This window comes from Planococcus citri, chromosome 4 (assembly GCF_950023065.1).
Source record: "Planococcus citri chromosome 4, ihPlaCitr1.1, whole genome shotgun sequence".
In the NCBI taxonomy this organism is placed as follows: domain Eukaryota; kingdom Metazoa; phylum Arthropoda; class Insecta; order Hemiptera; family Pseudococcidae; genus Planococcus; species Planococcus citri.
This window is the reverse complement of record NC_088680.1, coordinates 4872098-4888331: the sequence shown is the minus strand read 5'-3', so window position 1 is coordinate 4888331 and position 16234 is coordinate 4872098. Positions and strand designations below refer to the sequence as shown.

The window sequence follows — 16234 nt, the reverse complement described above, 5'->3', positions numbered from 1 at the left end:
CTCTGTATCTAGCTAAGCAGCGAATTAACATTAACGACTTACCATCAGTAGTGAATACTTCTACTTCGCATACAGATAACGAGCCTTCGGTTCCAACCAGTTGTATAAACACATGTTGCCCAATTATGGTACGAGCGCAAGTAAACGTTTTGGTTACACCTTCCTCTGTAACATATCAAAACAAATTAATCGTCACGCCGCCATCGCCATCGCTATAAGTCGTGTCAGTGTCACTTTGTAGTATATGTACTACAATATAAGTATAATAAAGCATCTGTCCATTCCAAGGATGATGCTGGATTATGGATACACACACACTCGTAGTAATCGTATAAAAATCATTCTACATTAATTTCCAACTCAAACTTACCTATGGTGCCTGGAAACCAGGCGCATAACGGATTCCTTTGCAACTCCAAGCTACTATTACCGACTCTGATTTCAAGATCTTGTAATGGCTGATGTCCTGCAACATAAATTCAAAACACAAATATGTACTTCAAAAGGTCAGTATGTTAGTCGAGACTCAGTGTATGGTACCTGCTGCTGAATGCAGCCATATTCTCTACAACATCTTGTTCAAAGAAACAAACAAACAATCGATGGGACTAAGTATACGTGAGCATTGTTCGTGACACAGAATTTACATACACAGAATTCGAAGAAGGTCACAACACCACACCACAGAGATCACGCAGACGATGGCGTAGGCGCTCTGTACTCTGTAGTAGGATGACACTATGCCATCTTCCGCAAATCTTTCGCATAGCAGGGTTATTACACTTGCCAAGAGAGAGAGATATGGAATTTCTTCAGTATAATGCGTCAAGCATTCAACTGTCTTATAAGGTGTAATAATTACCTCGCGGTCATCCAGCAGCAGTCAGCACGTTAGGTAATTAAAAAAAAAGAAAGAAAACGGAAACGTTGTGAAAATACTCACCGCAACATCCTCTAGTGGTAACTCTGACGACACGGATAGGATATGGCTTCAATAAATCAACCTGCCACCAGGGTGAGGTTTCCTTCATCGTTTCCGTACATCTTTTGCCATCGTGGACGGTGGTTTTTTCGCCATCGTTGGCATTTGCAGCACCTCCACCTCGTACAGTTGACGACTGATTGGTCGGCCTTCGAACTGCCACGTTCACACCTGCAGTACAAACAAATCAACGCAGGTTTATATGAGATTGACTGTATTTGTAATAGTCGACCATTGTGCAAGGTAATGGAACTAATTTTTAAGCAAGGGCGCAGACGAATTCGCAATTTTCGTGTATGGAAGAGACCTGACATAGAGTATACGACAAACTGTACTATATCTACATATTATAAAAGCGTTCCAGATGCGAGATTTACGGCTGATTTGCTCGATATATACAGTACCTATGCTATATAGGTAGAGGTATGCTGAGTAAACAGATACGGAAACCTTCGCAAGTGAATGTTAGCTTTGAAATTTAATACCTGCCTGCGTTGCGTAGTATAGAGTCTAAGATAATCGTGCATAGTGCTGTATGTCTACGTAGTGTATCTCAGCTCATATGCACTTTCACCTTTTCAAAGCTTTGTACGAACTATACGACCATTGTTACCATGGCCAAGACGTCGCTGCACGCAGCTGACCACTAAATCCATTCGCTGTTATGTGATTAATTACTGAAGAAACGTTTCCACCATTTTTTTTTTTTGTTTCAAATCAACGTGTATAAATGTTGCCTGAGTCATCTAACATCGTGTTTCTTTTTCTTCAAAGTAGGTAGGTACATGTATGGACAATATCTGGGTAAAATTGCATTGAAATGTATAAAAATCTGCATGGAGAAGTTTTACTATGAGAATATAGTCCGGCATATTACAATAGGAGTAATTGCAACCCCCCCCCCACCGATCCACCAGGACAACTTTTTTCTTACAGGGGACATCCTAAGGAACATTTTAAAGCAAACTTGCCAAAAAAAAAAGTTGGCCTTACTTACAAAATGGCGGCCATTTTGATTGACAGGTCAGCCAAAATCGCAGATTTTGCGCTTCAACATAGGACTTGCACGAAATTTTTCAAACCTTACAAAGGTAGATCGAAAGATCACGCAAAAATTTATGACCTGTCAAAATTTTAAGTGCTCAAGTGCGTTTTTCGATTTTTGGTGAATTTTTGAAAATCCAATTTAGGCCAAACATGAGGGAAAAAATCAAAATTTTACCACATTGACCAAGAAAGCTGAAATTTGGGATATACCTTATTTTCGACATGCCAAATCGATTGGAAACGGTTTCAATCCGTTTTGAGTAGTTCTGGAGCTCCCAGCAGATTTTTGAAACTCTAAATTCCAACAAAATTCCATCAAATTGGACTTGTGAAGCTGAAATTTATTCTAAAAACTCAATTCAATGCGCTACAAAGTACTGAAGGTGAATTTCAAGTCGTTCTGGAACCTCCAGCGACTTTTTGAAATTTCCTGAAGCCTCCAGCAGATTTTTGAAACTTTTAATTTTCACAAAATGTCATCAAATGGAGATGGAAAGCTGAAATTTACTTACACTCCCAATTTTAACACCCTCTGAAGACGACTTCGGGTGGGTTCAAGTCATTTTAGAGCCTCCAGCGACTTTTTTGAAAATTACTGGAGCCTCCAGTAGATTTTTGGAACTTTAAATTTCCCTAAAATTTCATCAAACTGAGATGGAGAGTCAAAATTCATTCTGCAAACTAATTTCAATACACTACGAAGTTGACTGCTGGTGGATTTCAAGTCGTTTTGGAGCCTCCAGCGACTTTTTGAAAGGTTGTATGGCGTTTTTTTGGAAAATCGAAATTTAATAAAAGTAGCTGGAAGCTTCAAAACCATTTGAAACCACCATGTAGTCTGCGAAGTAAATTTCAGCTTGCTAACTATATTTCATAAATTAATGTTGCGGGAATTTCAAGTTTAAAAAATCTACTGGAGGCTCCAGTAATTTTCAAAAAAGTAGCTGGATGCTCTAGATTGACTGGAACCCACCCGAAGTCGTCTTCAGAGGGTGTTAAAATTGGGAGTGTAAGTAAATTTCAGCTTTCCATCTCCATTTGATGAAATTTTGTGAAAATTAAAAGTTTCAAAAATCTGCTGGAGGCTTCAGGAAATTTCAAAAAGTCGCTGGAGGTTCCAGAACGACTTGAAATTCACCTTCAGTACTTCGTAGCGCATTGAATTGAGTTTTTAGAATAAATTTCAGCTGTACAAGTCCAATTTGATGGAATTTTGTGGGAATTTAGAGTTTCAAAAATCTGCTGGGGACTCCAGAACTACTCAAAACGGATTGAAACCGTTTCCAATCGATTTGGCATGTCGAAAATAGGGTATATTCCAAATTTCAGCTTTCTTGGTCAATTTGGTAAAATTTTGATTTTTTCCCTCATTTTTGGCCTAAATTGGATTTTCAAAAATTCACCAAAAATCGAAAAACGCACTTGAGCACTTAAAATTTTGACAGGTCATAAATTTTTGCATGATCTTTCGATCTACCGTTGTAAGGTTTGAAAAATTTCGTGCAAGTCCTATGTTGAAGCGCAAAATCTGCGATTTTGGCTGACCTGTCAATCAAAATGGCCGCCATTTTGTAAGTAAGGCCAACTTTTTTTTTGCCAAGTTTGCTTTAAAATGTTCCTTAGGATGTCCCCTCTAAGAAAAAAGTTGTCCCGGAGGATCGGTGGGGGGGGGGGGGGGGTGCAATTACTCCTATTGTCATATGCCGGACTAATATTGCTTTGAATTTTCATCATTTTTATCACGCTGCGGGAGGCAGAAGAAAGGGAGGGGATCAGGGAAGATCCACTCCGGATATTTCCTGGATCCAATCATCCAATTTGACCTAATCAGACCTAACTAGATTTAATTGGGTAGCTGGTCAGATTGAAGTTTTGATCAGATCATCCCTATAGATCTGAAAAGATCCGATCAGACTTGATTGATCACTCATTAGACCAGATTAAAGCTGATCAAAACCCATAGGAGAGGTCTGACTGTATCGGATCAGATCTCCATCCATCCATCAGACCAGATAATCAGACCTGATCAGATTCAGTCATTTTCTCCTGGAAATCAGGATTAAAATTTATCAAAATTATTTTCAAAAAGTTGTAAGTAACAAGCTCAATTTTAAACAAAGGCAAAATATGAATACTGACCTTTTTTGCAAAATATTCTAATAAAGGTCTAAATGTTGAGTTACATCATTCATCTTTTACCTAAACTCAAAAATAAATTCGCAACAGCACTTTAAAAATCAAAAAGAACTACAAAATTTGGCATTTTTCAATTTTCAAAAAATACGTGATCTTTTTAATGGAGGAGCAAATTGTTTTTGGCAGAAAACCTAGGTTTTTCGAAGCAAAAAAAAAATAGATTTTTTGGTTCAAAAAAACGAATTATTTAGATACAATAATGGAATGTATTTTGTCAGAAAAATGAATTTTGGTTTTAAAAAAACTTGTTAAAGAAAATAATCCAGCGTTCTTGGCAAAAAATGAGGTTTTCAACAAAAAACTAGTTTTAGACTAAAAAACAAAGTGTTAGTGTTTTTTCATCAACGTATACATGAAAATAGGGGTCAAATGGGTCAACTTTACCAATCAAAACTTTGTTTCATGTTTTAAATCAAAAAATCACATTTTTTCGCAAACTTAAAATTTTTTTAAATCGACTTTGCGACAAGTTACCATCCTAATTTTTTAATATGTTGTTCAGCATGAATAGTTGTCTATAATATATTTTTTTCAGAATTTTTGAGAGTCGGAACAATATGAAAACTACGTTTGGAAACTTTTTGAGCTAATTTTTTGTACGAAAAAAAATGGCAACACTGATTTTTATGATATCACCAAAAAGTCTTTCAAAACCCCTAACTATGGGAAAAAGTTCCATTTTGGTAGGTATCGCGGTTATCGAGTAATCCACTGTTGAAATTGATGATATTTTAGGTTCACTGAAAACTTTGACACCCCCTGGCTGCCGTTAAAAATGGGCTATAGAGGGCTGCGATTTGCGCCATTGGTCATCCCTTCGGAAGGTCTTTCCACAGAAAAAGTTTCAAAAAAATTGCCGACCCCACCTACCACTTCTTGGTCCAATTGACGTGGAATGACCCATTGGGCAAAAATCGAGTGTTTTTGTACCAAAAAAAAACAACAAACAAACGAATTTTTGGCAAAAAAAACTTGATTATACTTGAGCAAAAAAAGAGTTTTTGGCTAAAAAAAATAAAAAAATAGCAGAACTGTTTTTTTACAAAGAAAAAAAAATACTTTTTCAAGGGTGGGAAAATCAAAGTATTTCAAATACTGACATAGAAATGAGAGTTTTTGGGCAAAAAACGAGTTTCAAAAAAAAAATGTTTAGCTCAAAAAATTAATCATTTGAGCGAAAATTAAGTCCTTTTTGCTAGAAAAACGAATGTTTTGGCCAAAAAAATGAATTGGTCGAGGAAAATTTTCTCTAAGTACTTAAAAAAACTTATTTTTGAAAAAAAAACCACAAGATGGTAGTTTTTGGCAAAAACGTTGATTTCTTTTACAGAAAAAAGAGACAATTTCAGGGGTGGGGAGGGGAATGAGAGTGTTAAATTGACCACAAAACAACAATGTTTGAGTGAAAAATACTCAAGTGTTTTTATGAGTAATAGATTTTTTTGGTGGGGAAACGAGTTTGTAGAGCAAGAGTATGGAGAATGTTTCTTTGACACATAATTAAGTTGTTAGATAAGAAAAATAATAGATAATTAATGCAGTTTTGATAGAAGTACAATGTTTCTTTTTTGGCAAAAAATCGGGGTCCAGGAAAATGCTTTTGAGTAAAAAAACCGTTTTTGGGTGGGGGGAGGGGAGGAACAAAACAATTCTTTTAGTCAAAAAATAGAGTAAGCATTTATGCAAAAAAATCAAAAATTATTGCTAGTTTGCCAAAACATATTTTGATCACCTAAACTCAATTTTGTTTTTTTTTGCCAGGAATCATTTGAAAACCTAGTGTAACCCTTCCCCCTCCCCACACCCATTTTTTTTTCAATAGTAAAATAAATGATTTTATTAAAAACCTACGGAGTTTTTGGTCAAAAATCAGGTGCTTTTAGACAAAAAAAATTTTTAGCAAAAAAAAGTTCACACAGAAGATTACCATTTTTGACAGAAAAAAAAGTTTTTGACAGAAAAGCATTTCTTTGTGGACAAAAATCGAGGGTTTTTTGGCCTATAACAAACGTTTTGATCGAGAAAAAAGTTTGAAAAAAAAACAGAAAACAGAATTTTTCATCAAAAACTGAATTAAAGCGAAAAACTGATTCTTTTTGGTAAAAAGCTTGTTGTTTGGCACGAAAATAAAATGAACTAATTGCCTTGTCAAAATTACATTTTTTGGGCAAAAATCGAATGTTTTTTGGCAGAAAACCGAGTTATTGGCAAAAAAGGTAGTTTGTTTGCAGAAAAAAACTGATTTTTGAAAGACAATCAAGCGGGTTGGTGCAAGAGTAAGTGTGTTTTTTTTCAAAGAAAAAACAAGTTCTTTTTTTAAAAAAAATAGGTTTGGACAAAAATGTTTTTTTATACAGAATCGTTTGCTAGGGCAAAAAAACGAGTGTTCAACAAAAAAAAACTTTGGTTTAGGCACAAAATGGGTGTTTTTGGTAGAAAAACAATGATTTTGACAGAAAAGCAAGGTCGTTTGGGCATAAATAGGATGCTATCTTCTTGACAAAAAAACAAAGTTTAAGCAAAAACATGATTTTTTTTTTGATGAAGAAAATAATGTTTTTTTGGCATGAATTTTTTCAAAAAATGATTGAAAATCGCTGTAATGAAGGATTTCTGGTTCAGACAAATCTCGACAGTAGGCAAAAACAATATTACTAGTCATCTTAATCGATCACAAAATTTCAGAAATCTAGGGACAAAAATCGAATTTTCATGGGAGGCGTCAGATTGGCTAAAAATTTATAATTTTGATGCAGAAGCTCAATAATAGTCGAAGCATAAATTTTTATTCTTTTTACCCACAAAATGTGTTTCAAAAATACCAAATTTTCTTGAAAAAATGACCCAAGAAATTTCCAACAATTTCCACATTCTCATAATATTTATCAAAAATTGAGATATGATTCAAAAAAACTAAAAGTTCTGATCTTGAAGTATTAAAAATGCAACCATTATTTCCAAATTTCAAACCAGCTACTTCAAATTACCCCACTTCTAACAATCATATCAGGCGACCTTTCTGTTGAAAAAATTCTCCAACACAACACAACTACTTATAAAATGGATTATTTATACTAATCGCCTCGTCGATTAAGGCTCCAATGTGGTACGTAAAGTATATTTTAACGCTACATAGGTACACTAACGTTGATCGCCCACAAGGCCATAAGCCAAAGCAAACAATAAACCGCAACTTACCGCAGAAAGGTAAATCTCCGATCCATACTCCGTTCGACGAACATTCGGCTGTTTTTGACCTGCAAAATAATAGCCGATTAATCTACCTATAGCTAGTCGCTGGTAACATATTTATGCAGAAGACACGTTCGCTGAAATGTGCTTTTTACTGTACAATACGTGGATCTAGTAATACGTGTAGCTGGATAAGTACTAGAGATATCTGCGGGTTCGGGTTCCGCGTTCGAATATTATTATGACGATTTATCAACTACTTAGATCGTGCCAAAGCCTAAGGGTATGCTAAATTACCCACACGAGTATAACAATCGAGTCACAAGTTCTTCCCTGGCACTCCTTTTTTAGGCTAACTTTCAATATTGTAGATAAATGTAAAATTATGGCGATGGAATTTTGGTATTTTGACGTCGTAGCTGGGCAAGTCGAGTCGTCGAAGGAATTGAATCATTCGAGCGTTAAAAAAATCAAAAATCTTGGAAAAAAGTGCTATTGAAATATATCTTTGAGTCGTTTGGAGAGAAGAGGAGTGGGTAATAGGGTCTTACAAGGGTCCAATCGAAAAATTAACTTCAGATTCGTGTTCTGCGCCTCCAAAAACATGTCAATCGATATGTCACACGGTAGAATTATTTTTTTCAAATTTTGACCCCAATTCGGGGATACAAGTGGGTCCTTACAGGGGCCTTACAGCGGTCCAATCGGAAAATCAACTTCACATTCGTGTTCTGCGTCTCCAAGAACATGTCAGTCGATATGTCACATGCCATAAATTTTTTTGTCAAATTTTGACTCAAATTTGGGGAGAGGAGTGAGATAGAGGGCCTTACAAGGGTCCAATCGAAAAATTAACTTCAGATTCGTATTCTGCGCCTCCAAAAACATGTCAATCAATATGTCACATGCTATAATTTTTTTTTTCAAATTTTGACCCAAATTTGAGGATAGGAGAGGGTTACAGTCCAACCGAAAAATTAAGTTCAGATTCGTGTTCTACCCCTCCAGAAACATGTTAATCGATACGTCACATGCTAGAAACTTTTTTTTATCAAATTCTGACCCAAATTTGAGGTTAGGAGAGGGTTGCAGGTCCTTACAGGGGTCCAATCGAAAAATTGACTTCATATTCGTGTTCTATGCCCTCAAAAACATGCCAATTGATATGTCACATGCTATACATTTTTTTTCAAATTTTGACCCCAAATGTGGAGGGCGGGGGGGGGGGAATTTGTGTATAAAATATCATTTTTGAAAATTTTCTCATACAGAACAAAAGTTGAAACCTATTTTTGAAAACATCGAAAAAATCGGCGCAAAAATTTTCAAAATGAGATTTTGGGGCCCCTGGGGGTCACGATAGCCCCCAATTTTGACCAAACCCCCCAAAAATGTAAAAATTGAGTGACATATCGATTGTTGGTAATTTGAAGGCGCTGAATTCGAATATCGAGTTATTTTTACGATTCGACCCCTCTAAACTTCCCAGCAGTGCTCTTGACCACGTTAAAATACAGAATTAACCCATTTTACATAGCAAATGATTTAAAAAAACATACTCGATCGTTTCCCCCTTCTCTTCTGAATCTAAACACGTCATCATACATCATATCCATCAAACAAAAGACGTATTTGGACTCGACCTTCTCTCAAGCTATTTTAGTAATTACCCAATTTACTTTTTAAAATAGTACCCGAGTCAACGTTTTGTTAACAATTAAATACAAATAAGAAACGAACGAGATGAAAACGAGGTACACCAGGAAACCTTGATAGAGCTAGAACGGCGTGGTCTGGTATCTTTTCCTAATCGGACCTTGGCAGTTTTGGTGGTCAGTTGTTGTTACAGCCAGACTGCGGAACCTTATATCATATCGTATATTCGTCAGCGATAGTTAGTGATACCAATCAGCGTCAAAATTTCCTTCTCCTTGGCGCTGATCGACTCACCAGTTAGCTCCCGATACTCTCGATGTATTTCCGCGATCCCGAAATACGAGTATGATTTAATTAAGTACACCGTACTTATGTTGTGTGCGGTAATTACGTAATTACAAGACTAAAACACAGAGCAGGCTGCAGGAGAACGAGCATTTACGTAAAACAAAACAAAAAAAAACGTAACAGCGGAACACGAGTAGCGAAATGCGCGAGTATATGTATATTATTGACAGATTCCATCTGTTTTGTGTATGTACTTTCCAATCGAGATGCAAAAGCGCAATAATTAAAATTCGTCTTTATATTTAACGTACTGCAGGTTTCCGCGTAGGTACGAGTGTACACCATCTATACTATACGCTCGAGCATAAGCTGCAGAGAATGTGTGTATTTATATTGTACATATTCTTGTGTAATACAAAAAAAAAAAAATACAAGAACAACACGTAAAGATTCGGTCCAACGATCGTGTATCGTATCGAGGGAGTCGTGATTCGAGCTTGGTTGTTTCACAACCACGACGCCAAAACAATAACCGGAGCCGGAGGACGCTGCCAGGCATTTCGTCCCGGGTTTTGAATAATATCCTATTGCCAATTTAACGACATTAAAATAGCAGTACTCAGCATGATGGCGTGAGCTGAGCTTTGTACGAGTACCTAGACCACGATCGCCAATAGAGACGTTTACACAGGCAGATTGTTTTGTAATGTCCTGACCCATTGATTAAGAAGATGGTGAAGTTTGCGTGTTGTTGCATTTCTTGTGACAGACAAGCTTCCAGCGTGGGTGTGAAATTTTTTTTACCTGATAAGCAAAGTGCCCTAAAAACCGCAAAATGCATGGGGAATATGCTGAGGAAGTGGTGGTGCCTAAATAATACAAGAAGTAAGAATTGGTTTCAGCAAATTTGTGTCATGAAATCACCCCTCGTTTGGATTTTTTGCCTGATGGTCTCACAAGGGCAGAAGGATTTTTGAACTGGTCAAATCTAGATTGAGAGAGCATGCAAAAATAAATCTACAGTCAAAATTTTAGGTGAAGCTGAGCATATTTCGATTTTTGGTGAATTTTTGAAAATCAAAAAGGACAAAAAATTGGGAAAAACAAAATTCTGGAGCGTTAATATTAATTCATTATGTGATATAAAAAAGGTTTTTGGAAGGGGAGGTCAGTTAAGGTAAGTTTGAGAGGAAAACCATCACAATTTTTGAACCGGAGAAAGAGCAATTGATGGCAGACTCCAAAATACACCACCAGCCAAAATTTCAGGAGCTGAAATTCATTTTATAATTTTTTGGTGAATTTTAAAAATTCAAATTTATTTGAGTCAAAAATGAGAGAAAATCAAAATGCTACCAAATTGACCTGGAAAACTGAAATTAGGTTTGTACCAAATTTTCAACCTCTAAAGTCAATTTTTGATGGTTTCGAACCATTCTGGAGTCTGCCTCCAGAAGATTTTCGAATTTTCAGTTTTCCAAAAAAATCATGCTAGAGAGGTGAAAACGGAATTAAGCACTAAAAAACTCTCAATTCACTATCTTTGTGACCCATTTGATCGATTCAGGCACATACTCTCAAAATTTGTTACTGCCAGTTCATATGCAAAGTTTTTTTCAGAGATTATTAAAAAAAAAAAAATGAAAATCCGCCGCAGACTCCAGAATTGTTTGAAACCAGCTTCAATCGACACAAGAGGTAAAAAAAATGGTGCAAACAAACCAAGTTCCAGTTTTTTTCCTTCACCATTCGCAAACGATCATTTTTCTCATTTTTTTCAAACTAATTACCTGCTGGAGAAAATTTTGAATTTGAACAGGCACAAAAATAAATAGAAAATTTGTTCCTAAATCGATCGAATGGGCCACAGAGATGGTAAACCCACATTTATAGATGGTGAATACCATTTTACACTATTTACAGTATTTTTTCGAAAACTGGAGATTCCAAAAATCTGCTGGAGGTTCCAGAACAGTTTGAAAGCACCACCAGCCTACTCGACATGTTGAAAACAGAGTATGAGTTAAATTTCAGCTCTATAGATCAATTTGGTAAAATTTTGATTTTTCTCCATTTTTGGCCCAAATTTGATTTTATAAAAATTCGCCAAAAATCGAAAAATGAATTTTAGCAGCACTTGAAATTTCGGTTGGTGATGTATTCTGAGGTTGTCTATCAATTCGTTTTTGAGGGCTCCAAATTTTTGAATTCTTGAAAATTAAGGGTCCAAGAATGGAAAAAAAATTGAAATTTCATCAAATAAATCACAAACGCTAAAATTTGGTATAAATATACCCTACTTTTGAGAGCCCAAATCTATTGAGAACAGTTTTGAACAGTTTTGAGCAGTTCTGGAGCCTCCAGCAGATTTTTTAAGGTTGAAATTTTCATAAAAACTTACCAAACGAATTTGAAAAGCTAACTTTATGCCCTAATTTCAATGCTGAGTCGTTTTGGAGCCTCTAATTTTTTTTTTTTTTTTTTTTTTTGAAATCCCAGTTTTCCGAAAAATCTTACAAAGCTTGCTCTAGCGGTTCAAAATCGTACTCTTCAAATTTTTAATTATGAAATCACTCTGGGAGTTACATTACATTGAACAGATTTAAAGGAGTTTTTTTTTCGAAAACTGGAACAGGTATACTCAAAAAGTTGATGGAGGCTCCAGAACGGCTTGAGACCGTCTCCAGTCGATTCAGCACGTCGAAAATAGGGCATAAATTGAATTCTGGATTTATTTGTATGGTTATTAGGGTATTTATTGAACATCTGGAATTTCCAAAATGTGGCTGGAGGCTCCAGAACGGCTTGAAACAACTTCGAGTCGGTCTAAACCCATCTCCAGTCTACTCAACATGTAAAAAAAGGGACTTACACTACATTTCAGGGTTTTCGTCAAGATTTAGATAGATTTTATGTTTTTTTGTTTTGTTTTTGTGGAAAACTGGAATTTTCAAAATGTCGCTGGAGGCTCCAAAACGCCCTGAAACGAGCTCCAGTCAATTCAGAAAATTGAATTAAATAAGGTACAGAGTAAATTTATGCTTTCCAACTCGATTAAGTAAAATTTTATGGGAATTTCAACTTTCAAAATCTGCTGGAGGCTCCAGCAAACTGCCTAAAACGGTTCAAACCAGTTTTCAACCAATTTGGAAGGTCGAAAATACATACATAGTACCTTGCGCAAGGCAAATTTCAGCTTTCCATAGGTTCAATATTGATAAAATATTCATTTTTTCCCATTTTTGCCCCACGATTTTCAAAAAAACACCAAGAATCGAAAAATGCTCTTTTTTTAGCTTCTGGTGATATATTTTTGTGTACTCTTTCGATCTCACGCTGTTCGGTTCAAAAATTTACCTCCCTTATTTTTTGAGGCATAATAATATGAATTTTTTTTCCTATTCCGAAATCATTGATCATTTTTTGAGGTGGTGGAGAAAGGACGAGTCTAAAAAATTGAAAAATTTAAAAGAAAGAAATTCATACATTTTCGAATATTATTTTAAAAAATCCGGTACCATATCTTCTAAGAAAGAATTACCTAAATCGACAGACAATCTCTTGGCCAAGAAACAGACTCCCCCCCTCCCAAAAAAAACCACCAAGTGTTGTATCACCTTGCAAATTTATATGCTGAATTTTAATTTCGATTTTATAATTTTCCATTGCAAATTTTTGAAAAAAAATGCTTAGAATATGTGATCCATGAATAATTCATCTAGCAGGAAAGTCCCCTCAGGTTCACAAAGACTGCTCCCCTCACCAATCGCATTGATACATAGGTACGAGAAAAAGTTAATTTGGACAGTTTTTAATGACACTTTTTGAAAATCTGCTATTTCCAAAATATGGCTGGAGGCTTCAGAACGACTTGAAATCACCTTCAATCGACTCAGTATGTTCGAATTAGGGCTTGATTTCCAACTTCATTGGGTATTTTGTGGAAAAAACAGCCTTCAAAAAATCTGCCAATGGCTCCAGAACTGCTCGAAATAGTTTGAAACCATTTTCTACCAAATGAGTGCAGGAGGGGGAGGGGGATCAAAAACAAGATACCCGCCGAATTTCAGCTTTATAGATTAATTTGGTACAAGTTTTGATTTTCTTTCTCTCATTTTTGGGCCAAAAATTTGATTTTTGAAAATTCACCTAAAATCGAAAAATCAGAATATGAAATTTTGGTCGTTGATGCATTTTTGCATTCTGTTTCGATTCAGCTTCATCAGGTTCGAAAATTTTTCTACCAGTTGGGATACCTCCTCTGTCAAATGATGCCTCGATCTCGACAAAGAAAACATTCACCAGAAATTTTAGACCTCCTCCTCCTCCATTTTATTCAAATGTTCAATGTGCTCTGGCGAATTCAATTTTGAGTCAGTCCCTTCAATTTTGAAGGAGGCAAAGGGGGCAGTTTGCCCAGGGCCCGCCAAAATTAGGGCCAGTGATGAAAGAAACCTGTGTTTTCAACTTCCCAAAACACACAAATTTCCAAAAGCATTTGTCCTCGCACTGCTCGAGCTTGTTTTCTTTTCTATTTCAAAGTTGAAAATTCTAAAAAAAAAATATCATTCAACTTTCAAAGTTTCAAGTGAAAGAATAAACTCAAAATACAAATTTTCAAAAGTTGTCTGTCATCTTTTTTTTTTCAAAATCAAATTCCTAAAAAAAAAAAAAACGTCGTTTTTAGGCCTCTCGAAATCATATTTTCAAAAACTTTAGCCCTTGCTTCGCTCAGGCCAATTTGATTCTTGTTTTAAAATGAAAAAAAAATACACATTCGTGTCTTCAAAAATCCAAAACAGAAAATAAAAATTATCGAAAAAATTGTTATTATTTCCATTCGGCAAATTTTCAGTTGAATTCCCTCCCCCTTCCTCTTTCAAAAAACCTTTACACAGTTTCGTCAATTACACTTAATGATGGAATCCTTTGTCGTACTTCCTTTCCTACAACCACTGACTGGTCTATTTTCAAAACAGAGCCGGAAGAGCTTCACTCACCTATTACTGAAGAGATTTTACAGAGCACTGAAATTGACTCTCACCTTGACTCTCTGTCTAGAACAATTCTTTGTGCTGCCTCCAAAGCTCAAAAAGCAATCTCTAAAATCAGCGTAACAAATTCTAATCTTCCTTGTCCTATTGTTTGACTTATCCTAAAAAAAATTGCCTGAGAAGACAATGGCAAAGAACAAGAGACTATTCCTTGAAAAATCGCTTGAATCATCTAACCCATAATGTATGGAAAAGATTGGAAGGATATTAACATGCCAACTACCAAAAATATCTTGTGAGCCTATCGCCCAGTTCTTCTTTATGGAATCATACTAGAAGTCTTCTCAACAAACCAACGATATTACCTCCACTAACTCATAATAACAAATCGGCGACTACAAACCACGAAAAATGTGAATTACCTATTTGCTGATTTTTACAAAGATATTTTCTGCAATAGAAATACAGACACTCTTGATATTTCGACTGAACCCAACAATCATAGTCTTCGCAAAATGCTTTGTCGAACCTCGGTTGAAGAAATTCGGTAACTTATTATCAAAAAAATCAAAATTCAGAAATCATCAGGCTCTGATAACATCAGTAACATTATGCTTGAAAACCTTCCAACAAATATCCTCATAAGCTTCAAAACACTTTTCAACTCTTGCCTTCAAATTGGTTACTTTCCTAACGCCTGGACAATTGTCAAAGTAATTGTGCTATCCAAAAAAGAATCTCCTTCTTCATCTCCTGATGATTATAGACCTATCAGTCTTCTCTCTTCTCTATCCAAAATCCTTGAAAAAATAATTTGTAAACATCTTTTAGACTTTCTGAAAAAGGAACAGATTTTGCCATCTTTTCAGCATTTTTTTTGTAATTAAATGAGCACAGTTCATCAGTTGCATCGCATGGTACAACTTATTAACAATGGCTATGAAAAGAAGCAATTCACAACTGCAGCTTTTATAGACAACAAAAAGGTCTTTGACTTCGTATGTCATTGCGGTTTAATTCACAACTTAGTTACAATCAAAACACCCACCTTTCTATGTAAAATCATTTCTTCCTTCCTTCAAAATAGGAAATTTTATGTTCAAATCGACAATGAAAGCTCGTTGCTTCGAGGAATCAGCCAAGGTGTACTGCAAGGTGCTGTATTGAGTCCTACATTGTTCATCTTATACTGTTATGATATTCCTAAACCAGCTGATAATGAAATAGCAATGTTTGCTGATGATACGTGTTTACTCAGCCAAAATAAGGATCTTCTAATTGCTCATAATCAACTTCAAGCTGGTATCAATGAATTGGAATCATGGTTTGAACTCTGGAAACTTAAACTAAATCCTTTTAAAAGTGAAACAAAAATCTTCACATTTCGCAAAATCTCACTGACTCCAGTAATCTTAATCGATAACACTATGGTACTATGGAATACTTCAACAGTTAAATATCTCGTTGTACACTTGGACCAGAAACTATCTCTCAAAAACCATATCATTCTCAAATCACGTGATGCCTACCTCAAACTACATAAACTTTACCCCTTATTGAATCGTTGTTCCAGATTGTCTACATCTTGTAGTCTACTTCTTTACAAAAGTCTCATCCATACCTCATTCACATATGCAGCACCAATAGGATAACAGCTTCAAAAACTAACAAACATAAGCTACAAATTATACAAAACAAAGTTCTGCGAATCATTACAAACGCACCATGGTTCCTCTGAAACAATCAGTTACATAATGAACTGCAAATAGAATCAATCTACGCTTTCTCTGAAAGACTTACTGAAAAATACCTATTCACGCAGGAATCGCTTGATGACTTCAAATTCCTACTTAGCAAAAATCTTATGAATCGCCTTAAA

The 16234-nt window shown here is 35.6% G+C and overlaps 1 protein-coding gene across 1 annotated transcript in view; it reads right to left on the bottom strand.

Annotated features, from left to right (window-relative positions):
- fw (furrowed) overlaps nucleotides 1-16234 on the bottom strand; it is a 127190-nt gene that overhangs the window by 21716 nt on the left and 89240 nt on the right. Inside the window, exons 3-6 of the mRNA XM_065359741.1 lie at nucleotides 7424-7482; nucleotides 944-1153; nucleotides 371-466; nucleotides 43-165 (exon numbers count right to left, since the gene is read on the bottom strand). Of these exons, the coding sequence (XP_065215813.1) occupies nucleotides 43-165; nucleotides 371-466; nucleotides 944-1153; nucleotides 7424-7482 (488 nt within the window). The remainder of the gene's footprint in view (nucleotides 1-42; nucleotides 166-370; nucleotides 467-943; nucleotides 1154-7423; nucleotides 7483-16234) is intronic.